This window comes from Camelina sativa, chromosome 5, assembly GCF_000633955.1.
Source record: "Camelina sativa cultivar DH55 chromosome 5, Cs, whole genome shotgun sequence".
Classification (NCBI taxonomy): domain Eukaryota; kingdom Viridiplantae; phylum Streptophyta; class Magnoliopsida; order Brassicales; family Brassicaceae; genus Camelina; species Camelina sativa.
Window position 1 is genome coordinate 13,011,496 of NC_025689.1, and position 18,867 is coordinate 13,030,362.

Sequence of the window (18,867 nt, forward strand, 5' to 3'; positions counted from 1 at the left end):
AACAACAGAATATGTAGAAGAAGATTCCTCTTTCCACATGTCAACAAATTTGGAAGCTGCTTTCCATTTTAGCCAGCTTTCACATCCTCTCTTAAAGGCTTCAGGATTTGGAAGCATCGTCTATATAACTTTTGTTTATTTGGATATGTCCTAATCGTCACCTCAGCCGAGCAGCTTGTACACTTAATTTAGAACCTGTGGAGTTTATAAATCTCCTAAGTACGTCTCACCAATCACTTCTTCTCCTGAGTTGTAAACTGGTTTCAGAGAAAAGCAACAAAAAAGATTTGCAGCTCTATAGTTTCCGAACATTCAAGATTTTGTGTAACTGCAAAAACAAATCTATATAATATCATGTCTGAATCATATATAAAGTTAAAATCACAAAATCTGATGATCTTGAAAGTCAGATCCTTCCTTCAAACCAATTTGTGTTAAACAGTATTATCCCTTATGTATTTCCTTCATAAAAGTATTAGATAATTGTAAGTAAAAAACGAGACTTCAAGATATTTTTAAAAAAAAGCCATAAGTATTATCGGTTAAAAAAATCACCATATGAAAACGCCACAGCTTCTTATTCTTCATGTCCTCCGTCTCTTGCAAGCCGCAGTTTTACTTTCTCTAATTTGATTTATCAATTCTCGGATGGCAGTAGCATCCTCCGAACGAGAACGAGAACGAAATTCACGGGCAGCCACAACTCCCTCATGGCCGTAATATTCCAGTTCCTGCACGACAAGCAAAAGAGAACAATGGGGTCAAACTAAGGCAAAACATAACTATATGGAAAGAGTTTGCTGAATCAAATAGAGTATATAAATATAAATATATAGCTTGGCTAGAATGCTTACTTCAATTGCATGTTCATTACTCTCGAGATGGCTGGTGAAATTTTCAAAGCCTAGGAGACCAAGAAGGCATGCTGAGCAAAAGAAGGTAGATTCAGCCACTCTATTACACTCCCCGTCCACCTCAAGTTCTCCTGGATTTGAATACATTGCATCTGCCCGGATGCTTGACAGTAAGTTTTTCCAGGGGAAGCACCCTGGACACTCTCTCATGGTGGTGGGAGGTCGCTTAGTCTGAGGATCAAATTTATAAATTGGCCCAAGAATGTTGTATCTAAACGATTGGTGCTCAAGAAAAGAACCGAAGGCCTCCTGATGAGAGATGACCATTATATTAGCCGGAGATACGGTATACCGCTAAGAGTGGATTGATGGCGTGGATGGATGAATTTAAACGATTGGTGGTCAAGAAAAGAATCGATGAACTGCTGACGATATATGTCCATTAGATTAGCCGGAGGTGGATTATGCCATGTCCACGCCATCAAACTAGACAAAATAGGTATGAAATCTGTTTCAGCAAAGAAAAGAACTCAATCAGTTAAGACTCTAATAGTATATGAAAAAAGCAAGCCAATTGAATATGTAAACCCTAAATATTGCGAGATTGAGAACCAGATATCAAACCGAGAGATCGACGGTTGAGATGATTGTCCAAAAATATGGAATACATGAAGATTTAGAATATATAGTTTAGGAATGTTAATATTTATCTTTAATGTATAATTTACATTTATATATATCTTAGAATAGGAAACTAAATCGCTATATAAAAAAATGCATATTGTATCATTGAAATTATGAGAGTCTAATATAATTCTTCCTCTAACACATCATGTGTTCTTACTCTTATCAATTTATCATGGTATCAGAGCGGTCGATCCTGTGGATCATTATTCTTATGGATTAAGGTTTTGTTTGCTTCCGCTTTTATGATATTCTATCTATTTTCTGTTTTTTTTTATAAAAAAAAATCCCTAATTTCTTTGACCTATGTTGCTTGCTTCTTATGCAAGCTTCTTCTGATTTTTATTATATATATATTAACGAAAAAAAAAAACGAAAGAAAAAAAAAAAACAAGAGAGACGTAAGTGGATTACGTTGTTGATCCGGTCAGTTTTTGGTCTTGATTTATGTCTTAGTAATTAGCAAACCTTGCTAGTTATTTTGAGAAGAAGATTTTTTTGCACGTTCATCTCTTTGTGGTGAGTATGAACGCTGATGGTAATGATGTTTTACCAAGTTTATCTTAATTATGGTTTCTTGCTTAATCGAGCATAACCTAAGGAATTGACTCTATGGCTGACTATAAATGTCACGAAGATGACTCTATGGCCGAGTATAAATGTCATTGATGACCCTACGACTGGGTATAAACGTCGATGATCTAACGGCTGGGTTTTGTAGCCGTTTTGACCCTACGACTGGGTATAAATGTCGATGATGACCTGACAGCCGGGTATAAAGCCGTTATTTTGAAGACTTGTCCAATCTCACACATGTTACCACGTATGAGCTTGCCGGGGAGTATTGGGAGATTGAAAACCGGAGATCAAACCGAGAGATCGACGGTTGAGATGATTGTCCACGAATATGGAATACATGAAGATTTAGAATATATAGTTTAGGAATGTTAATATTTATCTCTAATGTATAATTTACATTTATATTTTATATATATCTTAGAATAGGAAACTAAATCTCTATATAAGAGAATGCATATTGTATCATTGAAATTATGAGATACTAATATAATTCTTACTTTAACACATTATGTGTTCTTACTCTCATCAAATCTATCATGGTATCAGAGCCTACACACGCTGGCCCGTTAATTAATCCGGCCCGAATAGAGGCCCGATCACCCCATTAATTGATGGCCCAAAAGAAAGCCCAATTCCATCGAGATAGCTAAATAAAGAGCATTATCTCGATGGGGCGTGATGGATTCTGTCGAGATTAATGGCTAGAAGAGCCATCATCTCGAGGGAGCGTGTGGAGAAAAGATCCCACAACTGATAGATGTGAAAGGACTTGAGTAATATATAAAAGGTTAGGACCTCTCCACTCATTGTCAATTGGTTTTGAGTTGGAAGCCCACAGTAAAGCCCGAATTTAATATGGTATCAGAGCTTGCCGGGTAGAAAGCCGTTATTTTGAAGACTTGTCCAATCTCACCCGTGTTACGACGTATGAGCTTGCCGGTGGGGGGGTATTGGGAGATTGAGAACCGGAGATCAAACCGAGAGATCGACGGTTGAGATGATTGTCCAAGAATATGGAATACATGAAGATTTAGAATATATAGTTTAGGAATGTTAATATTTATTTCTGATGTATAATTTACATTTATATATATATCTTAGAATAGGAAACTAAATCTCTATATAAGAGAATGCATATTATATCATTGAAATTATGAGAGTCTAATATAATTCTTCCTCTAACACATCATGTGTTCTTACTCTCATCAATTTATCACTAAACTTGAAAGACAAGAAATATTAACCTGTTGGGACGTGATGAAGGTGGATCCCAGTGGAAGCGAGGTCTTTGAGGATGTCAAAAGAGACTTCTGATAGTATGCCAATGGCAGTGATGGTGAGAGGACCACAGTAGCCTAATTTCTTCAACTCCCGGTTTATAAACGGACCGACCAGACGAGCGTCAACGTTAGGAGGAAGAGGACACCTCGTGATGTCCCACCAGACCGATGTTACAACCTCACCCTGCCCATTCGTCGCCGCATTAAGTTGCAACATGTCGGAGTAAGCTTGTATTGAATGAAGAAGATTAATCAATTAAAGATGGAGAATCATAATTTAGGGATTGACTCTTGTGGGTCACGATACCTGCTGCAATAAAGAAGAAGAAGAATGTTCTCTTTTACAATTTTCACAACTCAACAATTGTATTTATAGTGTTAGCACACCTTTGCTAATCCTATTCCTATCAAAACTTTAGAACTAGGGTTACTACGGTGAAAAGGAAATTGTTTATTTTAATTAAGAAGAATTAGAAATTTACATTTTCTCAATAATGTCAAGTTATTGGGCTATGCTCGTGTAGAGCAATTGAATCACCGTGAAATAAACAAGCTTTTAGAGAATTGATTTCAACTTCTTATTATTCTGAGAGCAAATCTTTTTGTTTGTTTCTTAATCACAAAAACACCAACACAACATTCTCTAAACTTTTTAAACCTTGTTGGAATTTTTGTGGATTTATCTTAAATTCTCTCCTTTTTATATTAATTCTCTTTCTTTCTTATTCTATTTTCTCTACTATTTTTCTAATATTTTCTATGATTAAAACATTAACACAAATTCATGTGTAGTTATGATTTTTCTAACACAGAAATAGCCAAATTTGCTAATTCCTATTGTAACATTTTTTACTTTTCCTTGTTTATTTTTTTCTTCGTAATTTATTTTTGCTCAACTCTTAATGGAAAATATAGAAAAAGATGTTTTGTAGCTCTAAATTGGGGTATTGTTTTGATAGTTCTGGAGGATGGATCAAACTGGAGCATGGGACAGATACAATTGTTCTGTTTAGGTGGAGCAGTTTTGAGAAGAAGCAGATTTATTGGTTCTTGATGAAGCCATGGCATCGATTAATGCCACATATATGAAAACATGTCCGGTGGCGGTGAGTATTATATTTTTGCCAATTACATCAGCGACGGTGAGTGTTGCATTATCTTGATATTTTGTCCTCTGAATTTGTTTGATTTGATATTTGATGTGTTTTGATTAATTTTTAAGGAAAAAATGTGGACTATAATGAGTTGATGAATCATGAAACTCTTTCTTTTGGATAACTTGTGAAAAGAGTATTAGTCTCATTACCACTCCGCAACTAACTCACGTTGTTGATATAGCAAAATATTTGAAAATATATTACATACTTTTATTTTTAGCAGCTAACTCACAATTTAGTAGTTCATTCAATAATGTAATTATTTTGAAAACTGTAATTCTTTTTATTTATTTATTATTGGTTCCTCTCTTTTCTTTAATTGTTTTGACCAATCAAGTGTGATTAGATAAAACTTCCTTGGGGGATAAGAGATGTCCACTCTCTGCATTCATTGTGTATATTTATTGGCTTCATCATGTCTTATGTAAATCTTGTTTACCACAATCTAAACCATATGATATTTGGAACTTCCAGGATGAATTGCCATGCTCGACCACACAAGCTTCAATACCAGTGAGAAGCATTACATATTTACATGATAATCAATAAACTTCTCATTTAGCTGTTCATCCAATGTTGAAGAATAGAAGATCTTTTGGAGAAAAACTAAAACAAAAATATTATTATGCTACTGATTTTACTGGTTATTATGGAAAACCCAATACTATGAAATAAAAAATAGAAATTTGCTAATCATATCCCAATTATCTTCTCTAATCTATTTAAGTTTAGGTCATAAGAACATTCAGTTGTCGGGAAAAAAAAATAGTTAGGAAAAAACAAAATTGTTCAACCAATGTTGAAAGAAAAACCAAAATATATTTATTGGTCATTTTCCAAAAGAGAAAACGAATTATATTATGGAAAAAACCATTACTATAAAAATAAAGAAAATAAAACAAAAAAACCATTATCCTGTCTTGGTCCAATCTTTATTCACACTACCAAAATGCAAACGCTTAGATAAAATATAATTGTGTTCGATATCACCGTGTGAGTCGTTTTGAATGCTCAGTTAGACTCCATAGAAGAGAGGTAATCTTCATGAGGGAGTTGTTCTGTACCGTCGAGAAACCGAAATACGTGCTTCATCAACGGTCTAACCTCTGGAGATTGGTTTGCACAGAGAAGCCCTATTTTCAGAACCACTATGCCATGCACATGCTACTTTTCTTCTTATTCTTCATGTCTTCTGTCTCTTTCAAGCCGTTCACTTTCTCTAAGTCGATTTAGCATTACTCGAACGAGAACGAAATTCACGGGCAGCCACAATTCCCTCAGGGCACAGGGTAATATTCCAGTTCCTGCATGACAAGCAAAAGAGAACAATGGGGTCAAACTAAGGCAAAACATAACTATATGGAAAGAGTTTGCTGAATCAAATAGAGTATATAAATATAAATATATAGCTTGGCTAGAATGCTTACTTCAATTGCATGTTCATTACTCTCGAGATGGCTGGTGAAATTTTCAAAGCCTAGGAGACCAAGAAGCATGCTGAGCAAAAGAAGGTAGATTCAGCCATTCTATTACACTCCCCGTCCACCTCAAGTGCCCCTGTATTTGAATACATTGCATCTGCCCGGATGCTTGACAGTAAGTTTTCCCAGGGGTAGCACCCTGGACACTCTCTCATGGTGGTGGGAGAGGTGGCTTAATCTGAGGATCAAGTTTATAAATTGGGCCAAGAATATTGTAGTTAAGCGATTGGTGCTCAAGAAACGAACCGAAGGTCTGCTGAAGAGAGATGACCATTAGATTAGCCGGAGGTCGATTATCCCATGTCCACGCCATCAAACTAGACAAAATAGGTTTGAAATCTGTTTCAGCAAAGAAAAGAACTCAATCAGTTAAAACTCTAATAGTATAATATAAACCCTAAACTTGAAACTTGAAAGGCAAGAAATATTAACCTGTTGGGACGAAGGTGGATCCCAGTGGAAGCGAGGTCTTTGAGGACGTCAAAAGAGACTTCTGATAATATGCCAATGGCAGTGATGGTGAGAGGACCACAGTAGCCTAATTTCTTCAACTCCCGTCTTATAAACGGACCGACCAGACGAGCGTCAACGTCATGGGGAAGAGGACACCTCGTGATATCCCACCAGACCGATGTTACACCCTCACCCTGCCCATTCCTTGCTGCATTAAGTTGCAACATGTCGGAGTAAGCTTGTATTGAATGAAGAAGATTAATCAATTAAAGATGAAGATTCAGAATTTAGGGATTGACTCTTGTGGGTCACGATACCTGCTGCAATAAAGAAGAAGAAGAATGTTCTCTCTTACAATTGTATTTATAGATCGATCTTTTGGAAAAAAAACCAAGACAAAAATATTATTATGCTAGTGATTTTACTCGTAATTTTCCAAAAAAAAAAGACAAATATGTTATGGAAAAACCAATACTATAAAATAAAAAATAGAAATTTGCTAATCATAACCCAATTCACTGCTCTAATCTATTTAAGTTTAGGTCATAAGAACATTCACTTTTAGGGGGAAAAAAAAGGAAAAACAAAATTGTTCATCCAATGTTGAAAAAAACCAAAATATATTTATTGGTAATTTTCCAAAAGAGAACAAATTGTACTATGAAAAAACCATTTCCTAAACAAACAAGAAAAAAAATTGGGGGTGGGAGGGTAAGGCGAGGAAACGGTTAACCGCAGACACTAAACTAGCTTCAGCAGAACCACCTACGAACCAAACCCAACCTGATTGGTCTACTGTTAGGAGACGAGCCTCTTATGTAGCCATCGACGTTTTTTAATTATTGTTCGGGGGAAACGCCGGCCAAAGACCCCCAATAGTAAATATTCCCATCGTAAATTATGGGAGGGTTCAGGGTTTAGCGAACAATAAGCAGACGCATCTCCTAGGTTCCCACCCCGTTGCCACATTTGACCAAACTTTTCTTTATTTAAACAACTCAACTTCAACCTCTCCTGTCCGATGTGGGACAAGTTCCAAAAGCCAAAAGGGAACGTCATGAGTGACGTCACATTACACTAAATATATACAAGTAGAGAAACACATTGAAGACAAAAAAAAGAAGCAAAGGGGAGAGAGAGAGAGAGAGAGAGAGACAATGGCAGAGAGATCAGAGACAGAGGAAGTGAAGCTTTTGGGGATGTGGGCGAGTCCTTTTAGCCGTAGGATCGAGATAGCTCTTACACTGAAAGGTGTAGCGTACGAGTTCTCTGAGCAAGATATCACCAACAAGAGCTCTTTGCTGCTTCAATTGAACCCGGTTTATAAAATGATTCCGGTTCTTGTTCATAATGGTAAACCGATCTCTGAGTCACTTGTGATTCTTGAGTATATCGATGATACGTGGCGAAACAATCCGATTCTTCCTCAAGATCCGTGTGAGAGAGCTACGGCTCGATTCTGGGCTAAACTGATCGATCAACAGGTATTATGAAATTTTCCAATTTTCAAGAACCGGTTTTGGATTTTAAACCGGGTTTTTAAAACCGGTTATTTTTGGAGTTTTTTTTTTTTTAAAGATCTGTGTGGCGGCGATGAAAGTGGTGGGGAAGGTCGGAGAAGAGAGAGACGCGGCGGTCGAAGCGGCGAGAGATTTGTTGATGTTTTTGGAGAAAGAGCTTGTTGGAAAAGATTTCTTCGGTGGGAGAAGTTTAGGGTTCGTGGACATTGTGGCGACTCTTGTGGCGTTTTGGCTTATGAGGACGGAGGATCTCCTCGGAGTTAAAGTTGTTCCGGTGGAGTTGTTCCCGGAGATTCATAGATGGGTAAAGAATCTGTTGGGAAATGATGTTATCAAGAAATGTACCCCTCCTGAAGATGAGCATCTTGCCTACATCAGAGCTCGCATGGATAAGCTCAATATCAAATCAGCTTGATCATAAGGATTATATTATAGAGAGTTCTGATGTTTTAAAGTATGTCCCTTTTGTTCTTGTCTCTATTTCTATTGCTATATGAGATCATTAAGCTGTAAGGTCTTAGGGAAGTGTGTGAGGTTGTTGTTGTATTATAGAAGCTCTAATAATCAAAGTATTTGCCTTTGTTCTTGTCTCGATTGGTAAGTCCTATGGATCATGTTTTATGCTCAAAGGTCAAAGCTCCCTAAGTTGTAGAAAAATAGTTGGGAACTGTGAACTTCTTTGATATATTATTGTCTGCAAGAGATAGAAATCAGAATGTCATTGTCACTTCTTGTGTTGTGTGAGTCTTTTCTTCTCTATCGGAAAGTTAAGCAATTAGGATGTATTGAGACATGAGACGTGAATGAGGAAGGCCTGAGATTAGTGTGTATCTTCATGTCCCTTTGCTCTTGTTTCAAAATTGGTAAGTGATGTGGGAACGAATTCATTAAGCTCACAGTTAGAATAGTAAGTGATGTTGTTTCTAGTTTTGTTAGAGATGTGAATCAGAGATGCCAATTAGTGTTATGTGAAAATTAGTTATTAGAATGTGTTGAGAGGTGAACGAGGAAGGCCTGAGTTTAGTCAGTGACTTCATGCTGCTATTATTCAAACAGCAAATTTAGTTTGTTTTTTTCTTGTTCTAGCTAAAGATGTTCTCAAGCAACAAAAGAAAAGCTCTCTTTTGTTTTACTCTGATTCAACCTGAACAGTTACATGATAAATTCCACAAGATTTCCTACAGTAATTTCTAACACCAGTAATGATCTCTTTAGGACTAGCTCCAGCCTCAGGTAAGATATGACACGACAATACGATTCTCCCAACTGTTATCTCCCACACATGAAGATCATAAACAATCTTAACTCCCTCGATACGCCTAAGTCCTCTCTCGAGCTTCTCTATGTCTATATCACGCGGTGTTCGTTCCATCAGTATTCCGAATATGTTCTTGAGCATTGGTAGTGTAGCAGCAAGTGCAAAGGCAGAGAAAACAAGAGTACAGATCAAATCAACCAAAACCCATCCTGGTTTCACCCAAATGATACCTCCACCGATCATAACACCAAGTGACTGAATCATATCAGCCATTGCGTGAAGATAAGCTCCTTGTATGTTAATGTTCATCTCCTTCGACGACGATTTCTCACCTTTTAAAGGATTCATCTCCTGCTCCTCCTCATCCTCCACCACCTGCTTGTGAAAATGTTGATGTTGATGATGATGATGATGATGGTGATGGTGATGGTGGTTATGGTCATGTCCTAACCAAATGACCATAACCAAGTTCATAAAAAAGCCGAAAGCAGAAATGCCAAACATGATCTCACCATTCACCTCTCTGCTTCTACTAAGAAGTCTTTGAATGGCTTCATAGATTATAACTCCAGAGACAAGCCAAATGAGCTGAACAGACAAGAACGCAGCTAAGACTTCAAGCCGTTTAAACCCAAACGAGTTTCTCTGGTTCGCTTCCCAGCTCGAGACCTTGATAGCCAACAAAGAGACGCACAAACCCGCCACATCCGTCAACAAATGTGCAGCATCCGTCATTACCGCGAGACTATTTGCCTTGAAACCTCCCACAATCTGTACGGACATAACGATCAGGTAAAGAAAGATGAGGCTGCTTAGTCTTTTAATCGAGTCTTCGCGTTCTTTCGTCTCGGACACACATTGTTCTTGTCTCGTAAACGCGCAAGACAGAGGAACCACCACGCCTATAGTTTCTTCCTCTGTTTGTGATGGTGATTCGATTCCTTCATCGTCATCGTCATCAGGTTTCAAAATGCGGATATGCTCCAATTCCATAAGCTGTTCGAACGTTTCAACGGTTTTAATTAAAGAGCTAAACCAACATTTTGATATTTCTTTTGGATTTTTCATGATTAAGGATTCGAACAAACCCATTCTTGTAAAACAAGAAAACAAACCTGAGAATCAGAAACGTATATATGAATCCCTGGTGCTGTCTTCTTCGGAAATCTTGAATTTCATAAATAAATTTATCTTTATGGTTAGAGATTAAGTCATAATCTTAACACAAACAGCGATTTTACAGGTAATTAATAAAAAGAACCAAGGATGATGATGAATGGATCCAGCAAAAATATGGGAGGAGATGTTTTAATAGACAGAATGTGGAATTTTTCTTTTTTGTATGGAAAAGAATCTAAAATAAGTCGCTATGGCTTGTGACAGACAGGTGAAGAAGAATCATAGTATTTTTTTTTCTTTATTAAGGGAATGACGAAAAAAAAAAAGCAATAAATACATTACACATTTATGATGTCTCTGTATGTGTGTATGAGATTTGTATGATTACTATTACCATCCAAAGGTGGCGTTACAAAATGGACCGACTCTTCTTGTTCAAAATTTGGGGATTCAACTAATCTTCTTGGATATTTTAGCGTCTTGTGTTTTTTTTTTTTTTGGTTTTGTCTCTTTGTTTTATTTCATTAAATAACTCAATTAATAAATTACATCAGAGTTAGGTTAGGTGATGTTATTTGTCCATGTTGATATAACAAAACATGTGTTGTTTGATCTTTGTTGTCTTTTTTTTTTGGGTAGAAGTATTAGGCCCAATAAGAGAACTACAAAAGGCCCATTAGGTCGATTCAAAAATAATAAAGAGTAAAGAAAGAACCAATCATAATCTCATCTGACTCAATTCTGATAGCACCGCACGCACCAGTCGTCAGGGTCTCTCTCGTCTCTTCTCCTCGCGGCTCGAAAAAAAGAGCTTCACACGCTTAAATTCTCCGTTTCGTTTTTCTAATTTTTTTCATCAGATCGGAGATGGCGGAGAAGCCGGCGCAAGAGACGGAGCAGAAGCGAGCGATGGAACCGGGTGTTCTCGATGATATAATTCGCCGTTTGGTGGAGTTTCGGAACACGAGGCCTGGATCGGGGAAGCAAGTTCATCTCAGTGAAGGCGAAATCCGTCAGCTTTGTGCTGTCTCCAAAGAGATTTTTCTTCAGCAACCTAATCTTCTTGAACTCGAAGCTCCCATCAAGATCTGCGGTTAGTAAAAAACCTTCTCTTTTCTCAAAAAAGTGTTTTTTTTTTTTGGGAGTGAGGTTTTGGTTGATTTCAGTTCTCAATTTAGTGCATGTTTATGAATTGAATTCTTAGAACTATGTTTCATATTGGAAAGAGAGAATCTTTGAGTTCTTTGGAGGCTGTATTAGGTTAGGTTGTGAGTTTGGACCATTAAGTGACTTAAGAAATATGTGATGGTGACAATTGATGGTCTTTGAGTTCAGAACGTCTAAAGTTGGAATTTTTATTGCTAAATAGTCTTAGATAGGTTTCAGAGTTTTGACTGGTTCTATCAGGGTTTGTTTGAGATATGATTCAGAGTTTTGACTGGTTCTATGAGGTTTGTTTCTTTTATCGTAATGTTGACTAGTCAATTTATGTGTGCAAAAGCTTGACTAAGCTCATGAGTGTTCATTCACCATTGTTTCAATTGATGTTGAAAAGATAACACTTTTGAAGCCAAAGAGAACGTTTTCAATTGTAGAATTTATTTGGCCTGCTTAGTTGGTCTCTTCCATCATGTGAATATTCTGAGTTTAGTTTCTACTTTGTATCAGGGTCATGTTTTCTAGAAGTTGTTTTCTTTGATCTAATTGTTACTTGTTTCTTACTTTTACAGGTGATATTCATGGGCAGTATTCAGATCTATTGAGGCTGTTTGAGTATGGAGGCTTCCCTCCCGAAGCTAATTATTTGTTCTTGGGTGATTATGTCGACCGTGGCAAGCAAAGCTTGGAAACAATATGCCTTCTCCTAGCTTACAAAATCAAGTACCCTGAGAACTTCTTCCTGTTGAGAGGGAATCATGAATGTGCCTCCATTAATCGTATCTATGGGTTCTATGACGAGTGCAAACGCAGGTTTAACGTCAGACTCTGGAAAATATTCACCGATTGCTTTAACTGTCTTCCCGTGGCTGCCTTAATTGATGACAGAATACTATGTATGCATGGTGGAATTTCCCCAGAGTTGACAAGTTTGGACCAGATTAGAAACATTGCACGGCCGATGGATATTCCAGACTCTGGTCTGGTATGTGATTTACTATGGTCCGATCCTAGTGGAGAAGTCAAAGGCTGGGGAATGAATGATCGTGGTGTTTCATACACTTTTGGAGCTGACAAAGTTGCAGAGTTTTTGGAAAAAAATGACATGGACCTTATCTGTCGTGCCCACCAGGTTGGAACTCGAGTTATGTATATCTGTCATTGAGTTTATGATGAAAACTCTGCAAGCTTAATAATGGATGTGTTTTGACTCTCTGTTTTCAGGTTGTTGAAGATGGGTACGAGTTCTTTGCAGAAAGACAGCTTGTTACAGTATTTTCAGCTCCAAACTATTGTGGGGAATTTGACAACGCTGGTGCAATGATGAGCATTGATGAGAGCTTGATGTGCTCATTCCAAATTCTTAAGCCGTCAGAAAAGAAATCGCTTTTTCTATGACGAAGATTATCCAGTGACCACCATGCTTCAAATTAACAATTCTACAAAAGGTAAAAAAACTCTTCCTATGTTAACCCTGGCTCTACATCTTCTGTTTCATGCTCACGGTATTTAGCTCTTTGTCTGTGTAGTACAAATTAGCTTCAGGAAAGTGAAATGGAAAATATGAATAATCTTTAAGCTTTCCTACTGGTTTGTAGGTGTTCTAATCACAGAACTGAGTAATACTAAGCTTATTTTGTAAGTTTCAAAATCACCGAATACAGATTTGAAAAGTCTAGTAGACATCTTAGTTCTTCATCTTTTAGATTTCTGTGTGGAATTAGCTCTTGTTTTGCTTACAATTTATCAGCAAGGAAAAAGATTTATGTGAATGACATCAAAAGATCTGGTCACTGTATGCTGAAGAATGTTCATATGTGGTTCGGCTTTTGATCATCTTTTTGTACTTTAACAATATGCTGCAGGTGTATTTTAGTGGCAAGAGGATCCACAGAAGGGAAACTGCTCAGTTGTGACCTTAGTTGGTTTCTGATTAATAGAGCATCATTAGACAAAGTAGCTGTTGAATTCTCAAAACACAGGTCTCAAAGAGAAGGAAACAACAACTCTGGGAAGTCTCTGCTGATTTTAGTATTCATCATCCTATCACATCTATCTATGTCTAAAATGTGTGTTTTCTTTCTTTGAATAATAATATTAGATTCTTCTCATTTGTACTCTCTATTTATTTATTGAGAACCCTTTTTTTAGTCTCTTCACAAACCATAAAGCCATAAAAATCAGCTTCTGCGAGTAAGTGTTTTACTTCCAAAAATATTCGTTCAGGTGGGTGCCAATTGTCACATCTAAAAACAATATGGTGCTAAAGTGAAAACATCGAATTTAATGAAGGACTAAAGTGAGAAATGTATGTGAGTGCACGTGTGATTGAGAGAAGAGAAAAGAGTGTTTTTTACATAAACAAACAAATCAACAACTCCAGAGAAACCAATTCAGATTCCTTCTGTGTGTCACACAGTTTTGGCCTCTCTCTCTTTCTCTCTCACTCACGCCTCTTAGAGTTTTTTTTTTCATTCATCTCTCCACCGCTGAGATCCATTTTTGTGTTATCATCTCATTCTGTATCCATGGATTCTCTCGTTGAATCCGGTTGGAAGGTACTTTCACCATCTCCTTGCTCCGTGATCTTTGTATATGGATTTGTGTTTTCAAGCGATTTCGTTGTGTGTTTTTTTTTTTCGTCTTTCTTCGTATCCGACTTTAGTTTACTGCATTTATGATATAGGTGTAGCGCGTACGCGAGTATCTCTAGCTGTGTTAATTAGTTTTTGAATTTGATGGTTTGTTTTTGTGGTCTCCACTCTCACACTGCATTGGATCATTGTTGTGGTCCCTTTTGTGTTTTGATTTAGATTGGTTTCGTGTCGATCTCTTTGTGGTTTCCAGATCTGGATTTTGACTCTTCTTTTTTGTTCCATTCCTTATGAATAGCCAATGTGTATTGAGAATTGTTTGTTTTGCTTTGATTAGTTTTTGGTCATAATAATCAGCAATAGTCAGAACAATGCTGATGATATAGACTGTGTGAATTGAGAATTGTTTATGTACACGCTTCTTCTATCCCTTAAAAGGAATTGTGAATGTGATAGGTGTGTTGTTCTAGAAATAGTTTTCGCCTTGAACGTCTTTCTCACTCGCTTTCGGATTGGTTTTGGTGGAATTGAATGCATTTTCTTGTTTCCCTTTGGCTATCACTGTTTGGTTCTTAGCTGTGTTGCTGACCATTTTTTTTTGTATTTTTTGTTTGTGATGTGATGATTGTAGTATCTTGTTACACATTTTAGCGACTTTCAACTGGCGTGTATTGGGAGTTTTATCCTTCATGAGAGTGTGTTCTTCTTGTCTGGACTCCCTTACATTTTCCTAGAACGGACCGGTTTACTGAGCAGTTACAAAATTCAGGTTTGTCTTCTCTCTCATGTTTCAAGGATCTTCTATGTATAGTTTGTAGCTTTGTGTGACCGACCCTTCGGAAAGGAACTGAGTGAAAAGAGATCACTGTTAATAACTGTTTTAGCTTTTATATATGATAAACAACTTACTCTTGTTTGGTCTTGTGTAGGCAAAAAGTAATACTCCTGAAGCGCAAGGGAAATGCATTGCTCGACTCTTGCTTTACCATTTCTGCGTAAACTTGCCCCTTATGATGGCATCTTATCCTGTCTTCAGATTCATGGGCATGCAGAGCAGTTTTCCTCTGCCGTCCTGGTATTATCAGGTTCTTTAGTGCTGGAAGCTTGTTTTTGTTTCATTTGGGTTCTCTAATGTTAAACTCTTCCAATTGGCAATATATACATAAAAATGTCAGTGTTGAGCTGCATGAGAAGAACCTGAATTATGTTTGATCTGGTTTTTAAAACCATTTTTTTGGTTATGATCTTGCAGGAAAGTCGTGTCTGCCCAAATCTTATTCTACTTCATCATTGAGGATTTTGTGTTCTATTGGGGTCACAGGATCTTGCATACTAAATGGCTGTACAAGAACGTGCACAGTGTGCATCATGAGTAAGCTTCAGTCACTCCCACCTTTTTTTTTTATTGTTGTCAATGATAGTAAATTCTTAAACTTGGTCATAGCTGATCTTATGCTTATTACTCAGATACGCCACACCGTTTGGTTTGACATCAGAATATGCTCATCCTGCTGAAATACTGTTCTTGGGTTTTGCTACCATCGTTGGTCCGGCTCTCACTGGGCCTCACCTGATCACTCTCTGGTTATGGATGATGTTGAGAGTTATTGAGACAGTTGAGGCACATTGTGGTTATCATTTCCCATGGAGCCCTTCCAATTTTCTTCCTCTGTACGGCGGGTAAGATCAAACATTTAATCTGTAGCCTTCTTGAAGGAGTAACATCTTAAATCTATCAGATCATTAACATGAATGACTGTACTATATTTTACTTACAGTGCTGACTTCCATGACTACCATCATCGGTTACTCTACACAAAGTCTGGCAACTACTCATCAACTTTTGTCTACATGGACTGGTAATATATCTGACCTCTGTTTATTAACAGAACTCGTAATTGACCGATTCCAACATTGTATCATATAAATTTTTTGTTTCTCTACGTTACTTCAGGATCTTTGGTACCGACAAGGGTTACAGAAAACTGAAGGCCCTAAAAGAAACCTGACAACAAGCAAAAGTGGAAGTTGGATTTCTCAAGAGAGAGGTCTTATTCTCAAAAACCCTCCTTTCTTCTGTTTTGCCTCTCAGATATTTCCTTGAATTAAAATTTTTAGTCATAACAACAAACATTATTTGCAACGCGTTGGGCTGTACAATCAAAGCTGTTGGTCTGAACATAAGTTGATACGATGTTGAACCTACTGTTTTGTCTTAATCTTTAGATAGTGCTTGCAGTAGTCTCTAAAGATCTCATATCTTTACCTTTGCGGCACAGACAAAGCACATTCAATATATATCTAAAAGCCTTAAAAGTGGAACTTCATCTCTTGCGTATTCAGATTTGTTGTTTTGCATTCTCTTTTAGCAAGTCTGAACATATCTTTCTTAAAGCAAAAGGTTTTTACATGTCGGATGTACACACAATTAGAAGGATGCATGGGAGACACATATCGCTTGCCTCAGTTATAGTAGTCAGTCAATCAAAGTGACCTTCCTTAATGCATAATTTTTTTATTTGTTTTCATTAACAGTCATTACACGAAAGATGATTAGGTTTGAGAAGAACTAATCATTCCTATAAAAGTGTTAAACCTTTAAGTCGGGCTGATTTGTGTACACCATCTAGTGGATCTGAGAAAGCAGCTCTTAGCTGCTCAAAAAACAACCACGCATTCCAAGAAGCAACCAAAAATAAAAACTGAAAAAACAAAAAGTTAAAGCGGTGTCTTCGCCTTCGATTAGTGTCCACTTACGTGTCCTTTTCTTCTGAGATCAATCACAACGACACTCACGTTGTCACTACTGTGCCTTGCTAACGCCAGCTTCGTCAGCAATACAGACGCTTCCGTACAAGCCTTGTCCGAGGTCGCCGGATCTTCGTGACCACCTCGCCGTTTCTGACCACCACGGAGACACATACGAGCCACTGAACAGGCGGTCTCGTTTGACACTACATCCCATAAACCGTCGCTTGCTAGTATGAGGCAATCGTCGTCAGTCCTGTCCGTTATGGTTACCTCTGGCTCGCAACTCACATAAGGTTTTAAATAGTTGTCTCCTATTGCTCTCGACATTGCTAAGACCCCCAGAACTCTCGGACAGTCCCAATATATGACTCGTCCTCCAGCTCCTTCGATTCGGTCCAATTCGTCTGGACGATCAGGCTGTGATTTCAATACAAAGAACACAATCTCTGAGTAAATCCATAATTCCAATAATTTCTTAATTGAAATTCAAGAAAACAACAACTAGGTGATGTGTGTTGGTTGAATTAAGAATTCAAGACAATAATATCTTTGTTATATCTCTCCTCCGAAGTTATAACCTAAGGTAAGACTGAAGAATTCAAGACAATAATATGTTTGTTATTTTACATGATGAACTAATTGTTTTGAAGTTAAAACAAACTTAACATGTTGATAGAGGTGTTCGTTGAATGAAGAATTCAAGACTAGATGTTTGTTAAGATCTCATCTAGGATATTATAATATATGAGACATGACCAATTGATTTTAAGTTATAACAAACTTCGCATGTTTTGAGTGAGACTGACCTTGTGGTCGGTTGATAAAGGAACTGGTTTCCCATCTCGGCAAAGAACTGCTCTAGAATCGCCGCAATTTGCTACGATGATTTTATCCGGCGTGACGACTGAAACAACTGCGGTAGATCCGACGGAATCGCAAGCCGGGGATTGAAGATCACACTTGCAACTCGCACTCACGACGGAATCACTCCACGACACAACTTCTTTATCCATGCGCTTGAAACTGCGCTCCATTGTCTTTTTCCATTCTTCTTCCTGATCTTCTCCATCTAATGTCAGTTCCTCTTGCACCAGCTTGTGAAGCCTCTCCCTACACCTCGCTGCAACCTAGATAAAACAAGAACGATGTCGTATCAGCTAAAACTATAAAAGTTTTGAAATAAGGGAGAGAATGCATGAAAACGACTTCGTACGTACGTGAGAACAACCATGGCCGTCGTACACACCAAAATAGTGTTGAGTAGATTCCGAATTCTTGGTAGAAGAAAACGAAGGATGAATCGCCACTGCGTCTTCCATTTCTCTTCTCCTACCGCACACCGAAGAAACACCATATCTTGGACTGAGCTCCGTCGTGGAAGTCAGTAGGGAGACGTCGTCGAAATTATGGTTATTAGCTAAAGCCTCTTGCTGTTTATTACGTTTACAATTACTCTCCCAATCTTCTTGCATCACCGTCTTAAACCTCTGCCTACGCCGTGAATGTGGCGGCGTCGATTCATAAACCGACGACGGAGATGCACCGGTCACCACTTCGTAACATATATCCGCCATATTGAAAATAAAAGAAAAAAAAACTCAAAAATCTGATCACGTCAATGAAGTTTTTTGCTCTGTTTCAAGTAATGTTGAATCTTGATTTAGGTGTTACTTCACTGGTTAATAAAAGAGAAAACTCATAAACCATTCAAATGGAGAAAATAATGTCATTTACACGTTACAACTCGCACGCTATTTAATACACAAAACCTGCCTCTTCAGAAACAATTTTAAAATTCTTTCACGTAAGCGTCAGTAACGAGTGTGCGAGATTCGTGGTCCAATTAAATTGACACAGCAAGGAACATAGGAAGTTGCTTTCGTGCCACGAGTGTACGTTTTAGTCGTACGTAGCTTTTCCCCTCAATGTAGGTTTTGTGTTTCTCTATTTTTAAAATACTTGAGGAATTTCATTACGTT

The 18,867-nt window shown here is 37.6% G+C and overlaps 5 protein-coding genes across 5 annotated transcripts; 3 read left to right on the top strand and 2 right to left on the bottom strand.

Annotated features, from left to right (window-relative positions):
* Positions 7,598 to 8,602, top strand: LOC104786743 (glutathione S-transferase U7). Its single transcript, XM_010512190.2, has 2 exons — positions 7,598 to 7,972; positions 8,067 to 8,602. The coding sequence occupies exons 1-2, from the start codon at positions 7,646 to 7,648 to the stop codon at positions 8,421 to 8,423; spliced, it is 684 nt and encodes a 227-aa protein (XP_010510492.2). The 5' UTR covers positions 7,598 to 7,645; the 3' UTR covers positions 8,424 to 8,602.
* Positions 9,137 to 10,634, bottom strand: LOC104786744 (metal tolerance protein B-like). The gene is made up of 2 exons (XM_010512191.1): positions 10,382 to 10,634; positions 9,137 to 10,262 (listed from the first exon to the last, which is right to left on the bottom strand). The coding sequence occupies exon 2, from the start codon at positions 10,257 to 10,259 to the stop codon at positions 9,138 to 9,140; it is 1,122 nt and encodes a 373-aa protein (XP_010510493.1). The 5' UTR covers positions 10,260 to 10,262; positions 10,382 to 10,634; the 3' UTR covers position 9,137.
* Positions 11,096 to 13,654, top strand: LOC104786745 (serine/threonine-protein phosphatase PP1 isozyme 1). Its single transcript, XM_010512193.1, has 4 exons — positions 11,096 to 11,478; positions 12,116 to 12,675; positions 12,768 to 12,991; positions 13,409 to 13,654. Exons 1-3 carry the CDS (start codon positions 11,253 to 11,255, stop codon positions 12,939 to 12,941), a joined length of 960 nt encoding a protein of 319 aa, XP_010510495.1. The 5' UTR covers positions 11,096 to 11,252; the 3' UTR covers positions 12,942 to 12,991; positions 13,409 to 13,654.
* Positions 13,914 to 16,396, top strand: LOC104786746 (methylsterol monooxygenase 2-1). Its single transcript, XM_010512194.2, has 7 exons — positions 13,914 to 14,101; positions 14,769 to 14,906; positions 15,067 to 15,212; positions 15,390 to 15,509; positions 15,605 to 15,817; positions 15,916 to 15,996; positions 16,092 to 16,396. Exons 1-7 carry the CDS (start codon positions 14,072 to 14,074, stop codon positions 16,144 to 16,146), a joined length of 783 nt encoding a protein of 260 aa, XP_010510496.1. The 5' UTR covers positions 13,914 to 14,071; the 3' UTR covers positions 16,147 to 16,396.
* Positions 16,638 to 18,632, bottom strand: LOC104786747 (probable protein phosphatase 2C 24). The gene is made up of 3 exons (XM_010512195.2): positions 18,106 to 18,632; positions 17,695 to 18,015; positions 16,638 to 17,305 (listed from the first exon to the last, which is right to left on the bottom strand). Exons 1-3 carry the CDS (start codon positions 18,460 to 18,462, stop codon positions 16,880 to 16,882), a joined length of 1,104 nt encoding a protein of 367 aa, XP_010510497.1. The 5' UTR covers positions 18,463 to 18,632; the 3' UTR covers positions 16,638 to 16,879.

What these genes read in the sequence shown, in the direction of transcription:
- LOC104786743 (XM_010512190.2), top strand. Translation starts at nt 7,646, where the DNA reads ATGGCAGAGAGATCAGAGACAGAGGAAGTGAAGCTTTTGGGGATGTGG. An exon ending in CTAAACTGATCGATCAACAG is followed by an intron (nt 7,973 to 8,066) that starts GTATTATGAAAT and finishes TTTTTTTTAAAG; the next exon opens with ATCTGTGTGGCGGCGATGAA.
- LOC104786744 (XM_010512191.1), bottom strand. Translation starts at nt 10,259, where the DNA reads ATGGAATTGGAGCATATCCGCATTTTGAAACCTGATGACGATGACGAT.
- LOC104786745 (XM_010512193.1), top strand. Translation starts at nt 11,253, where the DNA reads ATGGCGGAGAAGCCGGCGCAAGAGACGGAGCAGAAGCGAGCGATGGAA. An exon ending in AGCTCCCATCAAGATCTGCG is followed by an intron (nt 11,479 to 12,115) that starts GTTAGTAAAAAA and finishes TTACTTTTACAG; the next exon opens with GTGATATTCATGGGCAGTAT. An exon ending in TTATCTGTCGTGCCCACCAG is followed by an intron (nt 12,676 to 12,767) that starts GTTGGAACTCGA and finishes CTCTGTTTTCAG; the next exon opens with GTTGTTGAAGATGGGTACGA.
- LOC104786746 (XM_010512194.2), top strand. Translation starts at nt 14,072, where the DNA reads ATGGATTCTCTCGTTGAATCCGGTTGGAAG. An exon ending in TGAGCAGTTACAAAATTCAG is followed by an intron (nt 14,907 to 15,066) that starts GTTTGTCTTCTC and finishes GGTCTTGTGTAG; the next exon opens with GCAAAAAGTAATACTCCTGA. An exon ending in GTGCACAGTGTGCATCATGA is followed by an intron (nt 15,510 to 15,604) that starts GTAAGCTTCAGT and finishes CTTATTACTCAG; the next exon opens with ATACGCCACACCGTTTGGTT.
- LOC104786747 (XM_010512195.2), bottom strand. Translation starts at nt 18,462, where the DNA reads ATGGCGGATATATGTTACGAAGTGGTGACCGGTGCATCTCCGTCGTCG. An exon ending in ACGGCCATGGTTGTTCTCAC is followed by an intron (nt 18,016 to 18,105) that starts GTACGTACGAAG and finishes TGTTTTATCTAG; the next exon opens with GTTGCAGCGAGGTGTAGGGA. An exon ending in CTTTATCAACCGACCACAAG is followed by an intron (nt 17,306 to 17,694) that starts GTCAGTCTCACT and finishes TTGAAATCACAG; the next exon opens with CCTGATCGTCCAGACGAATT.